General features: G+C 42.4%; 1 protein-coding gene across 1 annotated transcript; it reads right to left on the reverse strand.

The window, feature by feature from the left end:
* Positions 1–140: 140 nt before the first annotated feature.
* Positions 141–14,589, reverse strand: LOC118361169 (homogentisate 1,2-dioxygenase). The gene is given in 15 exon segments (XM_035740921.2): positions 141–874; positions 938–1,008; positions 1,010–1,076; positions 1,268–1,394; positions 1,553–1,568; positions 1,570–1,655; positions 8,124–8,218; positions 8,221–8,347; positions 8,513–8,592; positions 8,687–8,721; positions 8,848–8,939; positions 9,199–9,304; positions 10,582–10,670; positions 13,588–13,659; positions 14,575–14,589. Coding segments are annotated over 15 exon segments (1,233 nt in total). The 3' UTR covers positions 141–719.
* Positions 14,590–23,559: the final 8,970 nt, after the last annotated feature.

Here is a 23,559-nt window from a genome sequence, read left to right on the forward strand (position 1 = left end):
CAAACATCGAAGGGCTAAGAATGACATGAGCAGCAAAGTAATGAAAACACGCTAATAAGACTTCCAGAGTATTTATTCATTCATTTCTGTCCAGTGCAATTTATCAATGAACTGGTCAAAGAAACGAGCATCGACCAAATTAACCAAGCACTCAATATTACGCTGTGAGTGATATCTGAGGGATAATCAACAAGAGGCTATTCGTTCTAAGGAAAAGGAATGAACGACGTTGAAGGTGTGTTCCACGGCGTGACAGCGGAGTGACAACCTTCCACGTAGATGCATTATTTTACAGTTGGAACATCCACTGACCTACGGAAGTAGGTAGCAAGTTTACTGGATAGCTACATTAGTTGCCTTGGTAACCAAACAGACTTGCTAGTTTAGCTAACTAAACCATCAGTCCTAGCTCACTATTATGAAAATAGAATTCAACAATGGCAATGTCTTCAATTCGACTTCTGCTTTCAAAAGCAGCTCATACATAGAACATGTAAGAATGAACTAGAACCATTGAATTCTACCATGCTAATTTACCCTGCTACTGTGCTTTATAGGGAAATAATGCAAGCTCTAGAATGCCCTTCAAGCCATTCAAAAATGGGTGTTCAACAATGCCATTGTATTAAATGTATTGAGCCACAGTGTTGTCGTGTTACATTAAATCCTAGAGGATTTTCTGGTGATCTAGGGGAAGTAATGACTGTTCTGCCTCTGCTCTACTGTTTGCTGGGCCTCCAGTTGGGGTCAAAGTGTTTGCGGAGTGGCTGTCAGTAGCTCTTGTCCAGCCTCTAACACGTCTCTAGGCCCCACTTAGTTACCTCCATGCTGAACGACTACTCAAACATGAAGAGGGATGTTACTGGATGTCCCACTATGTACAGCTGTTCGATAATTGTGATTACATCGTGTGTGTTACCATGGACCCCTCGGTCACCCTCTCGTTTGAGGGGAGTGGTGCTGTTCTTCTCGAAGTAGTCTCCGTCAGGGCCGTGAGGGGTCATCATGCTGGAAGCCCTCCTCCTTGGCCTCTTATTGGCTCTTAATCAGCCCCATGAACTCACTCATACAGTTCCCTGGAACACAGACAGGGGGTGCTCTGACATAACACAAACACACAAAGGGACTAGTGACAGGGGAAAGGTAGTCACTAGAGGGGCATGCTAGAACGAACAAAGGTGTCAGTAACAGAACTAAAGACAAGCATAAGAAGTAGCTATTTGTGAGAGGGAGTAGCTATCTCTGAGGGTTAGTGTGTTTATTATACTGTGGTAGTAGGGGGGTCTAAAGGTGTGGTCAGCCACACCCCAGCGCGGGGGGAAGATGACAAAGTCAGCGATGGTGACTCCTGGACATGTGGACTTGGCCGTCAACACCGTGAAGATGGAAGGATCCTGGTGCAGAGATGGAGGAGAGGAAGGATAAGTATTTGTGGGAAGATCTAAATTCCATACTCCTGGCATCCTCTCCTTGTCACCTTCTCAAAACCCATTGGAGGAGAAGGTCAGAGGGGAGGGACCTCTGACTTTTTGCCTGTGTGTGAGGTTCTCACTGCATGATCGAAGGCCACACTTGATTACCATGAAGTTCTCCAGGTTGTATTTGTTCGGTGTGTAGTTCCCATGCCAGGTCACCAGGTTAAAGGGAGAGAAATCCTACAAATATATACACAAGAAGAAACAGAATAATAAACAAATGTATAGCAGGGACCGCAGCAGCACCGCTTGGTCTACCGCACCTTTGAACTTGAGATATAGCCTTACCTCAAGCCAATGTTCATTTTAGGTAAGAGGGCCCTTGATATTCAGAATTGAAAAAACAGCCGTAAAAACTGCATGAAAAAAAGAAAAACAAACTCAGGGGGAGGATAAGGGCTGATTTAAAACACAATGTACCTCTTTTCATTCTCTGCTCTTTTTTTATATTTACCCCGTTCTTTGTGATCCTCAGCTCCAGCAGGTATTATGCCGTAATTGGCTTCACAATCAAACTTTCCCAAACTTTCAGCGCTCGGGGAGAGGGGGGAGAGGGAGACGGTGTAGAGATATTTCTTCATCTTGATTGTTAAAACCAGAGCAATTTTATATAGCAGTGCTGTTCTGATAATGTCACTGTGAAAGAGACATTCAATGGTACCTCTAAAATCAATATAATTCATTACAGCTCAAGCTGTCTTCAGGGCTGACCCATGTACCTTGTCATATGTGCGCAAGCGCAAGCACACACACATTCTCACACACAGATATTCCTCCTACTCCCACAGACATACACCATAAAACACATACTAGCACACTTGCATACAGTACAAACACACACACACACAGTCACCATGCACCCAGGGGGTCTGAGGACCCCAAGGCAGGTAATCTCTTGGGCATTACAGTTCCTGTGATAACTCTGGCAGACTCGATTAAAAACGTAGCACAAGAAAACACACACACACAGACACACACAAAACAAAAACATATTGGCCCAGTCAAGCAAATAATAAGTTAATTTGAGCAATTTCATCTCTCTGCAGGAGGACCAAACAGCAGGATGAGACGCAGCAGAGATGGAATCTGCCCCACCCACTCCACTTCCAATCTGTGTGTGACACACACGCACTCCTTGCAGTCTCAGGTTAGGTGGGGGGAAAGAGCAAGCCCCAACACCTGGTCCGAACCCAGAGAGGGAGACAAGAGAGAAAGAGAGGGTTGGATGGAGAGAGGTTAACGAAAGAAAGAAGGGTCCGGTGTATACACCATGCAAATATTCCCTCTAACACAGGTATTTCCACAGTTACCTCCCTCACACACACACACACACACACATCCTTTCGCCCTGTCTCCTTAAAATCTCCTACTGTCAGACAAAATGAGTCGATCCAATTACCTGCTCGACAGGATGCGTTCAGAGCAGGGCGGGAAATCATTCCCCAGTGAAATATGCTGAAATTAGTGCTTAACTCAAGCAAGGTTTTCTCCCCTTCTGAAAGGACAGGCAGGTATCTGGCGGGAACTCCTGGACGAGCTAACTAATTATTAGTGATTAAGGCTGGTAAGGGAGACGAGACCGGAGCCTGCTGCTGAGAAGAACAGTCAGGCGTTTCACGTTAAATCATTGGGGATGGCAGTTCAATGTTCTGTATTAACTCACAGCTAACTGCTAATAGAACCCAATAGCTGTTCTGTATTAACTCACAGCTAACTGCTAATAGAACCCAATATCTGTTCTGTATTAACTCACAGCTAACTGCTAATAGAACCCAATAGCTGTTCTGTATTAACTCACAGCTAACTGCTAATAGAACCCAATATCTGTTCTGTATTAACTCACAGCTAACTGCTAATAGAACCCAATAGCTGTTCTGTATAAACTCTCAGCTAAATGCTAATAGAACCTAATAGCTGTTCTGTATTAACTCACAGCTTACTGCTAATAGAACCCAATAGCTATTCTGTATTAACTCACAGTTAACTGCTAATATAACCCAATAGCTGTTCTATATTAACTCACAGCTAACTGCTAATAGAACCCAATAGCTGTTCTATATTAACTCACAGCTAACTGCTAATATAACCAAATAGCTGTTCTGTATTAACTCACAGCTAACTGCTAATAGAACCCAATAGCTGTTCTATATTAACTCACAGCTGACTGCTAATATAACCCAATAGCTGTTCTGTATTAACTCACAGCTAACTGCTAATAGAACCCAATAGCTGTTCTGTATTAACTCACAGCTAACTGCTAATAGAACCCAATAGTTGTTCTGTATTAACTCACAGCTAACAGCTAATAGAACCCAATAGCTGTTCTGTATTAACTCGCAGCTAACAGCTAATAGAACCCAATAGCTGTTCTGTATTAACTCACAGCTAACTGCTCATAGAACCCAATAGCTGTTCTGTATTAACTCACAGCTAACTGCTAATAGAACCCAATAGCTGTTCTGTATTAACTCACAGCTAACTGCTCATAGAACCCAATAGCTGTTCTGTATTAACTCACAGCTAACTGCTAATAGAACCCAATATCTGTTCTGTATTAACTCACAGCTAACTGCTAATAGAACCCAATAGCTGTTCTGTATAAACTCTCAGCTAAATGCTAATAGAACCTAATAGCTGTTCTGTATTAACTCACAGCTTACTGCTAATAGAACCCAATAGCTATTCTGTATTAACTCACAGTTAACTGCTAATATAACCCAATAGCTGTTCTATATTAACTCACAGCTAACTGCTAATAGAACCCAATAGCTGTTCTATATTAACTCACAGCTAACTGCTAATATAACCAAATAGCTGTTCTGTATTAACTCACAGCTAACTGCTAATAGAACCCAATAGCTGTTCTATATTAACTCACAGCTGACTGCTAATATAACCCAATAGCTGTTCTGTATTAACTCACAGCTAACTGCTAATAGAACCCAATAGCTGTTCTGTATTAACTCACAGCTAACTGCTAATAGAACCCAATAGTTGTTCTGTATTAACTCACAGCTAACAGCTAATAGAACCCAATAGCTGTTCTGTATTAACTCGCAGCTAACAGCTAATAGAACCCAATAGCTGTTCTGTATTAACTCACAGCTAACTGCTCATAGAACCCAATAGCTGTTCTGTATTAACTCACAGCTAACTGCTAATAGAACCCAATAGCTGTTCTGTATTAACTCACAGCTAACAGCTAATAGAACCCAATAGCTGTTCTGTATTAACTTGCAGCTAACAGCTAATAGAACCCAATAGCTGTTCTGTATTAACTTGCAGCTAACAGCTAATAGAACCCAATAGCTGTTCTATATTAACTCACAGCTAACTGCTAATAGAACCCAATAGCCGTTCTGTATTAACTCACAGCTAATAGAACCCAATAGCTGTTCTGTATTAACTCACAGCTAACTGCTAATAGAACCCAATAGTTGTTCTGTATTAACTCACAGCTAACAGCTAATAGAACCCAATAGCTGTTCTGTATTAACTCACAGCTAACTGCTAATAGAACCCAATAGCTGTTCTGTATTAACTCACAGCTAATAGAACCCAATAGCTGTTCTGTATTAACTCACAGCTAACTGCTAATAGAACCCAATAGCTGTTCTGTATTAACTCACAGCTAATAGAACCCAATAGCTGTTCTGTATTAACTCACAGCTAACAGCTAATAGAACCCAATAGCTGTTCTGTATTAACTCACAGCTAATTAAACCCAATAGCTGTTCTGTATTAACTCGCAGCTAACAGCTAATAGAACCCAATAGCTGTTCTGTATTAACTCACAGCTAATAGAACCCAATAGCTGTTCTGTATTAACTCACAGCTAACTGCTAATAGAACCCAATAGCTGTTCTGTATTAACTCACAGCTAATTAAACCCAATAGCTGTTCTGTATTAACTCGCAGCTAACAGCTAATAGAACCCAATAGCTGTTCTGTATTAACTCACAGCTAATAGAACCCAATAGCTGTTCTGTATTAACTCACAGCTAACTGCTAATAGAACCCAATAGCTGTTCTGTATTAACTCACAGCTAATAGAACCCAATAGCTGTTCTGTATTAACTCGCAGCTAACAGCTAATAGAACCCAATAGCTGTTCTGTATTAACTCACAGCTAATAGAACCCAATAGCTGTTCTGTATTAACTCACAGCTAACTGCTAATAGAACCCAATAGCTGTTCTGTATTAACTCACAGCTAACAGCTAATAGAACCCAATAGCTGTTCTGTATTAACTCACAGCTAATAGAACCCAATAGCTGTTCTGTATTAACTCACAGCTAACAGCTAATAGAACCCAATAGCTGTTCTGTATTAACTCACAGCTAACTGCTAATAGAACCCAATAGCTGTTCTGTATTAACTCACAGCTAATAGAACCCAATAGCTGTTCTGTATTAACTCACAGCTAATATATAATATAATAATAATATATGCCATTTAGCTGACGCTTTTATCCAAAGCGACTTACAGTCATGTGTGCATACATTCTACGTATGGGTGGTCCCGGGAATCGAACCCACTACCCTGGCGTTACAAGCGCCATGCTCTACCAACTGAGCCACAGAAGGACCACAACAGCTAACTGCTAATAGAACCCAATAGCTGTTCTGTATTAACTCACAGCTAACTGCTAATAGAACCCAATAGCTGTTCTGTATTAACTCACAGCTAACTGCTAATAGAACCCAATAGTTGTTCTGTATTAACTCACAGCTAACAGCTAATAGAACCCAATAGCTGTTCTGTATTAACTCGCAGCTAACAGCTAATAGAACCCAATAGCTGTTCTGTATTAACTCACAGCTAATAGAACCCAATAGCTGTTCTGTATTAACTCACAGCTAACTGCTAATAGAACCCAATAGCTGTTCTGTATTAACTCACAGCTAATTAAACCCAATAGCTGTTCTGTATTAACTCGCAGCTAACAGCTAATAGAACCCAATAGCTGTTCTGTATTAACTCACAGCTAATAGAACCCAATAGCTGTTCTGTATTAACTCACAGCTAACTGCTAATAGAACCCAATAGCTGTTCTGTATTAACTCACAGCTAATAGAACCCAATAGCTGTTCTGTATTAACTCGCAGCTAACAGCTAATAGAACCCAATAGCTGTTCTGTATTAACTCACAGCTAACTGCTAATAGAACCCGATAGCTGTTCTGTATTAACTCACAGCTAACAGCTAATAGAACCCAATAGCTGTTCTGTATTAACTCACAGCTAATAGAACCCAATAGCTGTTCTGTATTAACTCGCAGCTAACAGCTAATAGAACCCAATAGCTGTTCTGTATTAACTCACAGCTAACTGCTAATAGAACCCAATAGCTGTTCTGTATTAACTCACAGCTAACAGCTAATAGAACCCAATAGCTGTTCTGTATTAACTCACAGCTAATAGAACCCAATATCTGTTCTGTATTAACTCACAGCTAACAGCTAATAGAACCCAATAGCTGGTCTGTATTAACTCGCAGCTAACAGCTAATAGAACCCAATAGCTGTTCTGTATTAACTCACAGCTAACTGCTAATAGAACCCAATAGCTGTTCTGTATTAACTCACAGCTAACTGCTAATAGAACCCAATAGTTGTTCTGTATTAACTCACAGCTAACAGCTAATAGAACCCAATAGCTGTTCTGTATTAACTCGCAGCTAACAGCTAATAGAACCCAATAGCTGTTCTATATTAACTCACAGCTAACTGCTAATAGAACCCAATAGCTGTTCTGTATTAACTCTCAGCTAATAGAACCCAATAGCTGTTCTGTATTAACTCACAGCTAACTGCTAATAGAACCCAATAGTTGTTCTGTATTAACTCACAGCTAACAGCGAATAGAACCCAATAGCTGTTCTGTATTAACTCACAGCTAACTGCTAATAGAACCCAATAGCTGTTCTGTATTAACTCACAGCTAACTGCTAATAGAACCCAATAGCTGTTCTGTATTAACTCACAGCTAATAGGCCTCACTTTAATAGTCTGTACAACTTTTCTCAGGGCCCGATTCAATCAGATCCCCTTTAGCCGACATCCGCATAGCTGATGTTTGCATGGAGTCAATGGTGAAACTGTGTTAGAGCTGTCAAATCCACAAGCAGCTCCAGGTATTATGCCTAAAGCAGACGTTGCCATTGGCTGTCGCATTAAGAGAAATCCCATGCAGCCTTGTTGACAAGTTGTAACACTGAAATGTGAGATGTAATCTACACCTGACTGATAGAAATCCTCATTATTTCTATATAGCCTACACTTTCTTGTTCTGAACTTCTAATGCGAGTGGGGTGGGCGTGGCTTCATGGCAATGATCACAAGAGCAGCTGCTTAGCGATTTGACAGCTCCAACACAGTTCCACCTCCGTCATTGCCAAAACATCAGCTATGCGGGTGTCGGCTATCGCCGGTTAACGCTTGATCTGATTGAATTTATGCCTCAGTGTTGGGATGGCTAGCTAAACGCTAAAATAGTGGTGTCCCATGTATACATTATTACAAGCTACTATCGTGAATTATAATGCTGTATATTGTCATGTTTGTGCAAGAACATGCACCCAAAGACACACACGTTTTTACTCACGCACATAGCAGAAATAAGCAAGCACGTCCTCACACACACACACCTGTTGGCTGGAGAAGAGCTTGCCCTGGTACTTGTTGATGACAGTGTAGCCTGTGGCTACCTTGCAGTCGTCATATCATGCTACCGGAGTCAGAGAGTTGACAAGGCATTGACACGTGGAGGGGTGAACGGTTGTCACACACACCTATGGGTCCCAGGTCGGTACACCTCCAACACGTAGCCTCTGGTCTCCCCGAACACATCCACACTGAAATGCATTTCTTTCTGCAACACACAGGGAACATGCAGGTGAGGTAATGGAAAGGTGAGGAGGATGGGTAAGAGAGTCAGGTGATGAGAGAGAGAAAAAGGTTAGAGGAATCTGGTGAGTCTTGACACAGGTAAAAGGAACAGCTGGGATTGAAAGGTTGAAAGGTGTTGCCATCTCACCTGGATGACGCAGATCTCGTTGGGTTCCACCATCAAATTCCCAAACTCTGTAGTGATCACAATCTCCCCCTGCTGGGGCACTGCAAGAGGGAGGAAAGTGGGAGAGTATATAAGACTGCTTATGTTATATTGTGTTTATGTATACTTCAAAAACCAAAGGCATATTTGACTGACAAATGAGAAAGTCTCCGTCTGAGTTGTTGAAACAACTGAAAAGCAGAGACTACTTTATTAAAAACTTGATATTGGGCATAGAGTTGTGAAGATCAAAGATGAGAGAGATCAAATTGTGTATGTAGTACTGTATGTATCATACAATGGAGACACACACACACCTGTCAACCATGGAGGTGTTGCAGGTGAACATGTGGATGCCGATCCTGTTGTGGGACTTAGTGTCTCCTGCTCCACATAGGGTGTGCAGACCCTATGATTGACAGATGGGAGAACCAATTAGACCCAGGAAAGAAGATAGGCTGTACCAGAAACAGCTAATCGCTATCATGGAAAGCCAGAGGGTTTAATGGATTTGGAGATGCTGAATGGCAGCAATTGCAGCTAACAGTGAGAAAAAAAATCAAAACCAAATTTCTGTTTCTTCCGCCTAATCTCGCACTCTAATTCTCTCCATTGTCTCACTTTCCAAACCCTGTCCATTAAATTTCTCTCTCGCTCTACCTCTCTACCTGGTTAGGGTCAGGTTCCACTTCATCCCACTTCTCTGTTAGGATCCCACAGTGCATTGCGGTGTACAGCTTGTGACGGACAAACGGCAGGATACGGTAGAACCAACTGGGAAACAAGGAAATGGAGTTAGGAAAGAGAGAGATAATATCTGTGTATGTGCATGATTAAGTGTATGAAAAAAGTCCTGTTTATTACATTTTTACATTTTAGTCATTTAGCAGAAGCTCTTATACAGAGCTATTTTCAGGGGCAATGAGGGTTAAGTGCCTTTCTCAAGGGCACATGGACATGTTTTTTTCACCTAGTTGACTCTGGGATTCAAACTAGCGACCTTTCGGTTACTGTCAGGGTTGTGGAGTAACTGATTACATGTACAAAAAAAACTATAAATGTAATCAGTTATGTTACAAGCAAACATTTTGTAATTAGATTATTGGATTACATTATGGCATCTTTCTGTATTTCCAATGGCATTTAATTCAGAATTTAAAAAAGGCGCAGGTTTACATTTGTTCAGAGACCACTATCATGACAAACCAAATGCCTTTGCTGGATTGTATTTTTGTCTTATTCTAATGCCTCTTAAGAGGAAAGTAATCAAAAAGTAACTAAAAGTAATCAGATTACGTTACTGAGTTTGGGTACTCCAAAAGTTACGTTACTAATGACAATTTTGGACAGGTAACTAGTAACTGTAACGGATTACATTTAGAAAGTAAACTACCCAACCCTGGTTACTAGCCCAATGCTCTTAACTGCTAGGCTACCTGCTGCCCTATACCTAGTGTTAACATGCGCCCTCTGTCCACGTTCTGATTGTGCCAACATTTTTAGATAAGTGTCGATGATTAAAAGACACATTTTGATTTGATTGTTCTGACCACCTCTAGAGGTAGCCAGGCACACATTGTGTCTAGATATCAATCAGGTATAAACAGATCTGGATGATCAAACTATTTAAATCCTCATTATACTGGTCTCTAAAATCATTGACAGGCAGTACCATTGACTTATGGCACCAATAATTGTCTTAAAATAAATACATTCCGAATATCTGTTAAATAATTTGCATACAAGGAGGCACCAGCTAATATCGTCTCATGCTGACACAGTGGATGGATGAGACATATTTTAATACAATGTGTAGACATGACAAACCTTGATCAGATAGGCTGTATCAAAAGACCAATTAGTAGCAAAAGATCAGAATTGGGCTGCCTGTGTAAACGCAGCCACAGTGTTTAGATCTTATTGATCAGATCATGAAACTCACATATTAGCCCCAGGTGTAAATGAGACTTCTGTGTAGGCCAATGTATTACACCATTATTTATTCAATCTGAGCGATGAAGGAGAAGTTTCTGTCAATAACTAGGATATACCTCATCTTATTGGTTGGCTGTGTGCAGGTGAAAGCGTAGCCGGAGAGTTGTTCAGCGTAGAGGCCGTAGGGACACACCTGAGGGTTGTTCTGCTGAGACAACAGAGCTGGGTTTAACATCCTAGAGGGGAGTAACGTACACTGGTATACCGGACACCCCCGCAGCCCCCTGCTTATGAGCTCTTGGGGCCCATGCGCCTGTCATCAATGTCTATTATTTTTGTTATTTAATACATTATTTTGACAGTAACCCCTCCAAAAAGTAATTCGTAAACCTTTTTACTTCCACAGGACGCTAAGTATTTGTTTCTTGGGGCACAACTTTCACTGGGGACGAGGGGGACATGACCCCCCCACATTCTAAAATTGTGTTTTGTTCCCCCCTCTCCCAGTTGTATTATTGCATTGTGATACAAAATGAGTCACTGGTGTGCTTTAGGACCATGCAGATTCCTCAGAGCGGTTGGGTATGCTATTTTCCGGTTTTAGACGGCTGGATTTAGAACCGCATGGACATCACAGAGCATGTGGACAGGCTAGCTGTGTGGAGGGAAAGCATCTAAAATGCTGGTGTATAGGACCAGCACGGGAGAGATGAACAGAGGCAGCTGCTGTCTGTGTTTGTTGCGCTTTTTCTCTGAGACGTAAAAGCAAGCAGAGCAAAAAATGGCTACTCTTTAGTTGACTGATCTAGCTGGCAAGTTAACTGCTGTTTGATATAAAAACAATGTATTTATTCCCAGCACTGAGCTAGTATTGTAACTGACATGTTACGTTAGATAATGTTTCATCGCCTCTCCAGAGAAGTGAATGAACTTCTAGCTGCTAGTTTAGTTAGCTAGTTAGTAGCTACCACAGTCAGTTCAGCTCTAGCTAGCCTCTAGCTATCTGTCATTTAGCAGTATCAAACAACTCTTGTGTGTATGGAAATGTTTTGTAGCCTTTGTTTTGTCCTGTTTCAACAGAAGTAAATGTGACGACGTACCATTGTACCATTAGTTGGCTAACTGTAACTAGCTAGCTAGCTCACTAACGTTAGCTATTATTTTTGCTTCAATCACACTAGACCTGAATCAAACAATGAAAGCAGCAGCCAAACGATTGAAGACTGATATTCTGACCTTTTTACCGCGCAATGCAAGTTTTTATTAGTCAGTATAGCAATGTAACGTTGTTGATCTGTCAGTTTCCCTAGCTAATGTCTTACTTTTCACACTGACACGGTATAAACAGCTCTACAGGCTTCACTGTCATGGTGCACAATCAGTACACAACACTGTGCTCATCATGTCTTAGCAGGATCAGATGGTGACAGATTTCCCTGCAGGGTCAGACAGCCAGGGAAGACCAGTCTACGGCACTCGGGTGAGTGGGAGGCCCCAGTGCACAACTGAGCAAGAGGTAAAGTACATTAGAGTGTCTAGTTTGAGAAACAGATGTCCCGCAAGTCCTCAACTGGCAGCTTCATTAAATAGTAGGGTTAGGGTTAGGGTCAGTCTCAACGTCAACAGTGAATAGGCGACTCCGGGATGCTGGCCTTCTAGACGGAGTTGCAAAGATCCTGGGTCTCGACCCTGCCCTGTGCAACTGGGTACTGGACTTCCTGACGGGCCGCCCCCAGGTGGTGAGGGTAGGCAACAACATTTCCACCCCGCTGATCCTCAACACTGGGGTGCCACAAGGGTGCGTTCTGAGCCCTCTCCTGTACTCCCTGTTCACCCACGACTGCGTGGCCACGCACGCCTCCAACTCAATCATCACGTTTGCGGACGACCCAACAGTGATAGGCTTGATTACCAACAACGACGAGACGGCCTACAGGGAGGAGGTGAGGGTCCTCGGAGTGTGGTGTCAGGAAAATAACCTCACACTCAACGTCAACAAAACTAAGGAGATGATTGTGGACTTCAGGAAACAGCAGAGGGAACACCCCCCTATCCACATTGATGGAACAGTAGTGGAGAGGGTAGTAAGTTTTAAGTTCCTCGGCGTACACATCACAAACAAACTGATTTGGTCCACCCACACAGACAGCATCGTGAAGAAGGCGCAGCAGCGCCTCTTCAACCTCAGGAGGCTGAAGAAATTTGGCTTGTCACCAAAAGCACTCACAAACTTCTACAGATGCACAATCGAAAGCATCCAGTCGGGCTGTATCACCGCCTGGTACGCCAACTGCTCCGCCCACAACCGTAAGGCTCTCCAGAAGGTAGTGAGGTCTGCACAACGCATCACCGGGGGCAAACTACCTGCCCTCCAGGACACCTACACCACCCGATGTCACAGGAAGGACATAAAGATCATCAAGGACAACAACCACCCGAGCCACTGCCTGTTCACCCCGCTATCATCCAGAAGGCGAGGTCAGTACAGGTGCATCAAAGCTGGGACCGAGAGACTGAAAAACAGCTTCTATCTCAAGGCCATCAGACTGTTAAACAGCCACCACTAACATTGAGTGGCTGCTGCCAACAGACTGACTCAACTCCAGCCACTTTAATAATGGGAATTGATGGGAAATTATGTAAAATATATCACTAGCCACTTTAAACAATGCTACCTAATATAATGTTTACATACCCTACATTATTCATCTCATATGTATATGTATATACTGTACTCTATATCATCTACTGCATCTTTATGTAATACATGTATCACTAGCCACTTTAACTATGCCACTTTGTTTACATACTCATCTCATATGTATATACTGCACTCAATACCATCTACTGTATCTTGCCTATGCCGCTCTGTACCATCACCCATTCATATATCTTTATGTACATATTCTTTATCCCCTTACACTTGTGATTTGATTTGATTTGATTTATTTGAGAGACAACTAATGCTCAGTGTGCAAATGTGTGTATTTTTTCAATAAACATTGGAGTCTAAATATAGTTTACACGTTGTCAACAATCTAAGCCAACCCCATCTGTTTTGCCTGATAGTTGTGCACAAGTCGGTTTTGTTGCTAAGCAACCAACCATCTATGGAATGTTACCTGACCTTCAGGTAAGGCTCCTGGACAGCAAGGGTCTTCAGATGAGAACTCATTCCCAAACCCACTCAGGTACTGGAAGAGATCAACAAATTAGGGGACAGACAGTTGGCTGGACAGTGATAGGCCTAGTCTTTAAAACAGACATATTGGGTGATATTGGGACAGTATACCTGTGTTTTTGCTTTTGGTTTAACATTGATAAGAACTTTGATTGGCGTCAATGTTGAGTCGTGCGACTTGTGTCATCTGTTTGCATACTTGTCACACAATGCAAACATACATGACTACTCTGATAGACATGCAACTCCACAGGGCGAGCCCTCTTACTATCTTTATCTGCTACACTGGGAACGTGGCTCGCGGTCAAATCCAAAAATGGTGCTGAGTCACCGCGGAGTCTGAAAAAGCGCACGGGGCTGTTTCCAATAATGCGCGCGCACACGTGAGTCTACATTTCTTGCGGAGTATGCTACTTTACTTTATGGAGAGAAGGGGAGAATAATGTCTAAAGTCTCAGTAAACAAAACAGTGGTAATATAATAGATTATATAAATGTTAACTGACGTTAATTGATAAAAGACACTCCAGAACTCTGCGTTCCACAAGCGACTTGGGCACAACATCTGAGCATCTGCTGAATCCAGCCCGATGATTGGGTAGAAGGAAACGCCCCTTCAGCGCACCGCTTGACAGCGAAAGTAGCCTATAGATGTATAGCCTACACACAGTTAAGTCTTACATATTGTAAGATTTCTGACATTTGTTGGTGCGATTGATAGCTCCATCCACCATAAAGTAAAACGTTCAAATGACATTGGAATAACAATTATTATCTTCACTATATGTAAAATAATATATATATAAAATGAAGAAAACAATTAATGAAAAATTTATGAAAAATAACAGTAAATCTCCGCAATAATATATAACCTGAACATTGCTTAATCATAAATGGAGGTAACATTTACTGAAGTTATGCCTCCTTACCTTGAGCCCAGCCATTGTGCTTACTTAGGAAACTGTCCAACTGAAATAAATACGTTTTCAATGTCCAACACCCTTGTTAAAACTTAACTATTTATCTCCAAACTTAACTAGGTTAGCTCCATAACCTATCGGTCACACAACCCCAACGTCCCGTGATAGAGTGAAGAAGAAAGGAGGGATGGATATGGCATCAATTAGGACCAGACTCAGTCCGTGACGTATATGGGGGGTTCTCTCTGAGAGAAGGGGTTAGATGTAAAAACAAAACAAACAGAGAAGGGGTGGAGAGACTGAGGTCGGGTTACTTAAAAGTGGGCAAACAAGGACCAAAGTCATAGCCAATGCAAATTACAACCAACCCCAAGCCACCTTTTAGATACACCATGGGTCCAATGGACATGAGACGTTTCACCGGTTCCTGTGTTCCAACCACATTGACGGTTATGGATGCACCGCGCGGATAGAAATAGAATCCATATCTATGGTGACCCCGGTAGGCCTACTTCACTAGCTGGCGATTTTGGAAAGGACAATAGTGGCAATATCGTCAGGCCTGTTGAGCATGTGGTATATCAGCCTGGGTATAGGCCTATGAATCATTGAACTTGGTATAGCCTAATAATCAGGCATATAGGCCTATATAATTGTGGATCAAATCGAAATGGACAAGCGATCTCTGGGATAAAGATTTGGAAATTATTGATTATTTTTTATCTGCTTGATAGCCTATACATACTGGGCAAAAACTGGATGAATCAACGTTGTTTCCATGTCATTTAAACTAAATGAAATGTGATGACGTAGAATCAACGTGGAAAACGGATTGGGTTTGGGTCATCAACATAGGGAATTTGTACTTTTTGTTAACCTTTTTTGTTAACCTTTTTGTTAACCTTTTGAACCTACAGTAAATCCAAGTGCAATCGAATTGTCATTTGAACAACATACAATATACATAACAAAATACGAAAAATATCTACATTATTCAAAATGTATTCAGTTAATTTTGTCAAAGGAGAGGACAAAACTGGGCACACCTAATCTCCCAGCAGTATCAAAAATAATCATTTTCCCTTTCTCATTCTTACTCCCAATCCACTCTCCTGTCTATTTCTTTTCTTTTTGGGAGGTGTAAGACTAGGGTAAATGATGGCAATTCTCATAGCGAGGCGCAAATAAACTCTGTGCGGCAGAAGTAACTGTTCTCCAGCGAGGCGTGCAGTTGCCGCGGGCGCCCCGCTGCGAAGCAGTTAGGGTGCCGCTTCTCAGACGAGAAAGCCCAATTGCGCAAAATATCGCGACCCAGTCTGCGGAAATTGATCTGCTCCTTGGATGGAAAAAAAAGTGATTTTAATTTCGCCTCCGAGTTTGATGATGGAATTCTAGAGTATTTGTCACCTCTCCAGGTAGGCCTGTGTGTTTTAAGAGAGGCTGAAGTAGTGAAGAATGGAGGAAAGTAGCCTATTCCATCCAGATGGTTGTATCTATGCATGAGTGAGTGGGTAGTAAATGGTTTGTTATTAGAGGCCTGCTGGACTCAATGTCTTGATGGGAAAAGGCATCCATATTTTAGCTCACCTGATACAAACCCAATCCACCCACCCAGCACGAGGCCTTCACACAGCACGTCAGATTATCTGGACCAGTCTGCATTTTGACACGGTTGAAACATAGACAAATATTTAATGACAAATATTTCTTGTTGTCTGTCACTTGTCTGTTGTATGGCGTAAAAAATACAAAACTTGAACACAACAAAACAATTGTCTTGAGAGAAGGCCTTGCCACGGGCTATACCAAAGACTGAATATCTCCTATCCCTCCTTTTCTCCTCTCCACTTCTCTCTCTCTCTCTCTCAACCTCTCTGAGTTGAGTCTCTCCTGCATTCTACACCACTAATGCTATGCAAATGTTTTAATATAAAGATAAAGACTGTTGCCATGCGTTACGCTCTCCTGGTTCATGCCCTCAGGTTTCCACGACGATAGTTCTAACACAAGAGCAATATTCGGGAGACATTAAACAGTGCCCTCTCTGACACACACACAAACACACATACACACTCTCTACACATGCCTTTTAGCACCCACTCCCAGTTTCTAACACATCACAGTGTCACAGAATAGAAAATTACACTCTCCACCCACAGAGAAAATTGCTTTGGAATTGCTTGGTTATAAAGATGTGCTTTAAGAGGTAGAGAAAAAAGATAAGTAATACAAAAAAAACACAGCACACAAACATAATTACTTTAGCGCTCTGTGGACAATTCATACTGCTGGTTAATCAGTGGATTTACCAATTATATATCAGAAGATATTTGTAGAGTGTGTATGTGTTGTGGTGTGTGTGTGTGGGGGGGGTGTGTGAACGAGAGAGCAAGAGAAAAGAGGAAATGTTGAATTACTCATGAATACATTACTTTTCCATCTCGCCAAGCGAAGCAGAAATGCAATCATCGCTGCTTAGAGGACTGTCTGGAAGGCTTCAGCTGATGGTCCCCTCATGAGGGCAAAGGTCAATCAGGGGTCACACTAGGTTAAAGGTCAAAGGTCTTCCTGAGTGATGAAAACAGTAGAGGAAGGAGCCTGGTGTCGCCTTAGTCTTGAGGAGTCAAGCAGAGGAACTGGAGAAGAGGAAGGTAGAAGATGAGATGGAGGAAAGGAACTGAAAGAGTAAAGGGTATCATCAACTGTTATGGAGATAGAGATGTAAAGAGATAGATAAATGATTTCCCTGATAATGGTTTTGGCACTAAGTCTCCTATGAAGGAACTATGATCAGACTTTAAAGGACAGTAAAGGGAGGAAGGAAAGTCATAATAAACGACATACAGAGAGAAGTAGAACAGCGGAACATGGATAACAGAGGACACTTGAATTGAATGTTCAGTCTCTCTATCTCTCACTATGTCTATCAGTGAGTCTGTTAAATCCCACCTTTCTTGACCCCTGGGCGACTCCCACAGGGACAGAGAGTGTGCAGTTATGACTTCCTTACTGTGGGGGGGACTGTGTGTATGTGTGTGAGGGTGTGTGTGTGTGTGTGTGTGTGTGTGTGTGTGTGTGTGTGTGTGTGTGTGTGTGTGTGTGTGTGTGTGTGTGTGTGTGTGTGTGTGTGTGTGTGTGTGTGTGTGTGTGTGTGTGTGTGTGTGTGTGTGTGTGTGTGTGTGTGTGTGTGTGTGTGTGAGAGTGTGTGTGTGCGTGCATCTGTGTGTGCATTTCTTACTTCCTAACCGCGGGGTGTGTATGGGGCCAGGCGATGGGAGAGGAATAAATCCCAATAGAGATTGCAGGGCTACGCTGCCTCCCACTGGGCACCACCAGACCTGCAGGCCGGGATCCAAGAGTTGTTCTCCCACTAAATGGTTCAGAGGGGCTGCAGAGGCGACCGAACCACCACCCCACACACTGGGGCTGCCTACAACCTAATGATGATGCTACAGACACACACACACACACTTTGACACACACACAGATATACTCACACACAACACACAAGCACACCCAAACCCACAGAAAATGACAGACTCTCCTCAGGTCTTCATCCCACTTCATGCCACTCAAAACCTCTGACACAAACAATACCAATATATTGCACTGCACTGCACTGCACTCTCTCTCTCTCTCTCTCTCACACACACACACACACACACACACACACACACACACACACACACACACACACACACACACACACACACACACACACACACACACACACACACACACACACACACACACACAAACACAAAAAGTTTTGCACACACACAAACACACACTTCCCTCTGACAGCCATGCACCCCTGACCACTCTATTTTCCATCAAAATGTAACAATATGATAACTGTCGAATTCTGTAAAGGAAGATGGGGAACGGGTGAAGAGAGAAAGAGAGGAGAAGAGTAATAGAATGACTGGCATCATGCCACATCGCTTGGCACAACGTCTGACCACCCTCCACACACACACAGCCCACACTGTGTCTTACGTGTCCCACCCACTCCGGCCATTTTGTGGCGGCCCGGGGAGCTAATTCCATCTGAGATGAAGTGTCTGACAAGCCACTGGGTAGCTGCCGTGATCAGGATCCAAATCCAGCAACACTGAATGCCCCTCAGGAGGACATTGCGGCTCTACATGCCTCATTACCAGCTCACAAGGCTCACTGTGGCGGCCATTTTGTGCCAACCGCAGAGTGTCTGCTACCCAGTTTCCCTCTAGAGGGTAATAAGATGCCTGAGGTTACTGAAGTAAATACAGACATGTAAGAGTGATCCACTTAAATGTTTCCAACTTTGTCTCGTTTATCATAATGGCAGCTTCAAAGACATCCTAGAACTATAGGCGATGATTTGATACATGCTGTTACTAGGCCTCGTACTGTTGGACATCAAGTCTCTTCAACATCAAGTTCACTCATCTGCCTGATATGCTACCAACCTCGGCCACAAGGTGCTAAAATCACCCAATTCAATATGGTTCTGAGGGCCTTAAACCCATGTCCACACAGGAACACATCAAAACACCCGGGGCCCTTGTGCCCATGCAGCTCCAGCTACAAATCTGTCCCACCTCCAAAGCCCTCCAAACATCTTCAATCTGGTCTCAATGAGTTAAAGTAGAGGTTTTGTTTGGCTCTGGCCTCAGCCATGGAAAGCGCACAAATGTCCGAGGCTTTAGGTCAAGCATCAGTGGAAATCGCAGCAGTGGAAATGGCCCATTATTACAGAATCTGACCACCTTGTTTACACCACACACTCTGCTCAATCCAGATCCAAAAGAACCTCAAATGTTTTATCTTTTGGCATCTGCAGTGCCAACTCTGAGAGAACGTTTAACTTGAATCAAAGCAGCTGAATACTGGGATAAATCTCCAAGGGTTTAGGCCTATTAATACATCTCCAAAATAGCCTATGAACTGATTAGCCATTTTCTTATAAAGGCATTTTTTTCACATTATAATGCAGTTTATCCTATCACGCAGATTGTTTCTATAATTTACATAAAACTCAGACAAGGTCAGATACCAGTGAGGTCCTTAATTTTTCCTAATCAACCATCATTTGCATCATGCCATCCACCACATTATTGCTGCTAACTGAATAAATGGACTTCTTCAGACTTGAGTGGGACAGGTACATTTTGATAAGCTCACAAGATAATTTGCATACATTACTTTGATTATCTCATAAAGGGGAGAGGTGATTCTTCTGCACCAATTGTTTGGAACTCTATTAACTGAACGGCTGCAATCAATAAAAAGGAAAATGCACACAAGTTCATGAGTTCTGTCACCTTCGCGCTACCCGTTTCGAGCTTGCCTAGTAGTGGAGACACAACAGTATCAGCAAACACCGTCGATGGACTTATAACAGCAAGTGGCTCGAGTGCCTTGATCCCTGCGATCAAAGCTGAGCGGAGAAAATGGGGCGGCCAGATTGCTGCAGTGAACGTGCCTGATTTATCTCGTGTTCATTTACAATTCCTTGGAATCGGGAAGGGCCCTGGGTAGACCCCGCAGACATCTTTCCTGGTCATCTGTAGAATGTAGGCTAAGAACGCCCTATAGAACGAAACCATGCACACAACGAGGTCTTACATGTGCTCCTTGGGCTTCTCAAAACAGTACCGCATAAATAGGCGACCACACATATCGCAGTCGATACGCTTGATGACTACAAAGTGTATTTTTTATTGTCATCATATTCTGTGATATTGGAGAATGGTTGGTTGCAACATATTTCATGAGCTTAACGTTGTATATGCATGGGCCAAAACACATTTGTAACATAAAGGCCAGCATGCATGGGCACTTCTGCTAACAGGCTTTTCTTAAGCAGAGTGATGGGCCCTGAGTTTATTTTTACTTAATCATTGAGGAGAATGAAGCCTAATCTTGGGGTTGAAATATTTAAGTCATTAATTATTTTCCTTACATAAGGGACTAATTATCCAGTCAGTTGAGTGAAATTAGAGCCCTTTGTTTTTTATCAGACCACATTATGGTTGGAAATTACCGATGATGACTGCATGTGCCGACGACTTTGTTGTTCCGATCATCGCCTGTCATTCTGAACCTCTCGCTAACAAAGTCATTAAATTGACTCCCTCGCGCTTTCATTATGCGGGGTTGTTAATAACCGCTAATTAACGTTGCTTACACGCGCCTTTAAAAGCCCCAAGCCCCATCCGTATCTCTCTCTTTCTTTCTCTCCCCCTGCTAGCCTGCCCAGGCAGAGCAGCATCCAATTACTTAACAGCGAAAGAATGAAGACAAGACACCGGCAGCGGGGCCACGACACTGGAACCTCGTGCGGGTGGATAACCTCACTGGCTCATATTCGTGTTGCATATTCTGTCAGATTCTGTCTGAACACAGGCTTTAACAACGTGTCACTATGACTGCGTTTACACAGGCATCCCAATTCTGATATTTTGTTCTACTAATTGGCATTTGACAAATCAGATCAGCTGATTGGAAAGATATCTGATGTGATTGGTCAAAAGACAGATTAGTAGACCAGATATCAGAATTAGGCTGCCTGTGTAAACCCAGGGTCTTTGTTATACGGTATCCTTGGGACGTCCATAACCCCCACTGAAGGTGACATTTAATAGGGATAAAGTAAGAGTAAGTTTTTATTTATTTATTTACAATGATGGCCTAGGTTAGCTGCTTTGTTCAGGTGCAGAACAACAGCTCGGGAATTCGATCCAACTAGTCCAAAATTCTAACCACTAGGCTACCTGCCGCTCCAGGATTAGGTAAAGGTTACGGTTAGGTCAGTCAACGCACAGAGAGAAAGAGAGGGCGAGAGAGATGTTGGTTGGTTACAATGGTGCCTGACCTGATAGACCTAGAACCTGTGTTGACCACCAAATATATATGTACAACTCTGTCCTAGTAGCATATGCCAGATATTCACAGTGTATATAATGGACACGAGACTTGCATCGGAGACATTCTACAACCCAGCTTCCCCAACATAATATTCATAGAAGGCTATATGAATAATCGCATCATGTAAATCACCACGTGATGTGATGTCAGAAGATAAACCACATTTACTCTCAAGGAAAACAATCACGAGATCGGCTTGTTGATTAATTATGCAATTATGCGTAATTGTCGAAAATCAGCCTTAACCAACGGAATAAAATATGTTAATTAATTAAAATCAAGACGTAAACCCTTACATTTTGTAATGAGCACTTGCTGTCAGTTAATGTTACTCCAGTTCACAAGTCTCTGATTATTAGGCTATTAATGGGTTATTAGGCAGATCTCTCTCCAGATGCAGTGACAGACAGGTTGATTAATCCAGAAGATGGCGCGCGTGGAATGGATGGAAATAATATGGAGGTCGTTGGTCCAACCTTTTACGCATTTGTGTGGACACAATGGACACGAAAAGAGACAGAGGCACGCACACACACACACACACACACACACACACACACACACACACACACACACACACACACACACACACACACACACACACACACACACACACACACACACACACACACACACACACACACACACACACACACACACACACACACACAATATCACATTGCAAAGCGGTGATCCATGGAACACTAGCTGGAAACGTTCCTAGATCTAAGCATTTTGAACGACACACCTGTGGTTAGGCCATATCCTTAACCACTGCCCCGGGACCTGTTGCTGTTTAACTTATACTAGAGATGGGGTGTGGAAGAACTGACCCTAAAGTCAGTAGTCTGCTGAAAGTGACCCCCAATACTTAGCCTAGTAAATTGACCCTGTGGTGAAAATGGTTTCTAGTGCCTATTCTGTTGCACATTAGGCTACACTTGCACGAATTCCAATTGTGACTATAACAGCAAAGTAACACAATACACTACATACGTGCATCGGGTGTAAAAAATTATCAAGTTAGGGTGTTATGAAAATACAAAACACACTTTGGCAAAGGGTAAAAGAGAGGGGGAACGGAAAGAGCTCGAGCCACAGTCGGACACTGCCTCCCCTCCTTCCCCAACTTCTGCCACCCGCATGCGGCGTGCTAAATAGAGCGAACATTGAAAATGTGAAAACTGCGCTTATTTCGTCCCTCGCTAATGTGTGCTGGCATAATTAGTGCGTTTAAACAAAGCGCGGATGTCCTGCTGGCTCAAACCGCGGCTGACATCTCTCTTTTCACGGGTTAATAACAGAGCGCGGATAAATGAATCAAATCGTGGCCCCCAAATTACATAGCGACGCTAAATACCCGTCTGTATTACATGCATCTGTTTGTGACCGCGGAGGAGAAAAAACGGAACATTTTATATTGTTATTAAATCTCATTACTTTGCTGATCTGAGAGCAGAAAACGAGGCCTGGAGTTTCTGACTCAATAAACGCGGCGAATTGTTTGTAATTGTCAGTAACGAGGAACATTTTGTTATGGTCACACGTTAGAGGCCTAATTAGAATGAATTAATGAAATCCTGCCTGCAATTTGCACCAAGATGAGTGAATCGTTTTGAAATAAGATCTGGCATACAAATAATGCGTCATCCTTAAAATGCATTCAATTCAATTAATTCAATATCCTATTGAATATTGTCTATGACATAACTGAATCTTGGGCATCTCCTGGCCATGGATCTACCGTGCGCTCTAACCAGAAAACCTAATTCATTTATTTTCACAAAATAACAATACCGTTCTTTGGAAATCCATGAACGAGAACTCAAACAATCAGAAGGTTCTATCACTTTTAAAAAGTTTTACAATTTTCTGAAGATATGTTTTATTGTTATTTTTCATGTTCTTCTGAATCTTAGTAACTGGGCAGCCACATAAAGGGAGAGAAGCAGAAGAAAGAAAGAGTCAATTGTAGCTTGTTGAAGTTTTGGGATTGAATTCTGAAAATGATCCTTTTAAAAGTGATGGGCTTGCGAGGCGAAGGATGGGGTCACGCCATTTTCAGCGGGTTAAAAAGACTTT

The sequence above is a fragment of the Oncorhynchus keta genome, chromosome 28, assembly GCF_023373465.1.
Source record: "Oncorhynchus keta strain PuntledgeMale-10-30-2019 chromosome 28, Oket_V2, whole genome shotgun sequence".
Taxonomy (NCBI): Eukaryota; Metazoa; Chordata; class Actinopteri; order Salmoniformes; family Salmonidae; genus Oncorhynchus; species Oncorhynchus keta.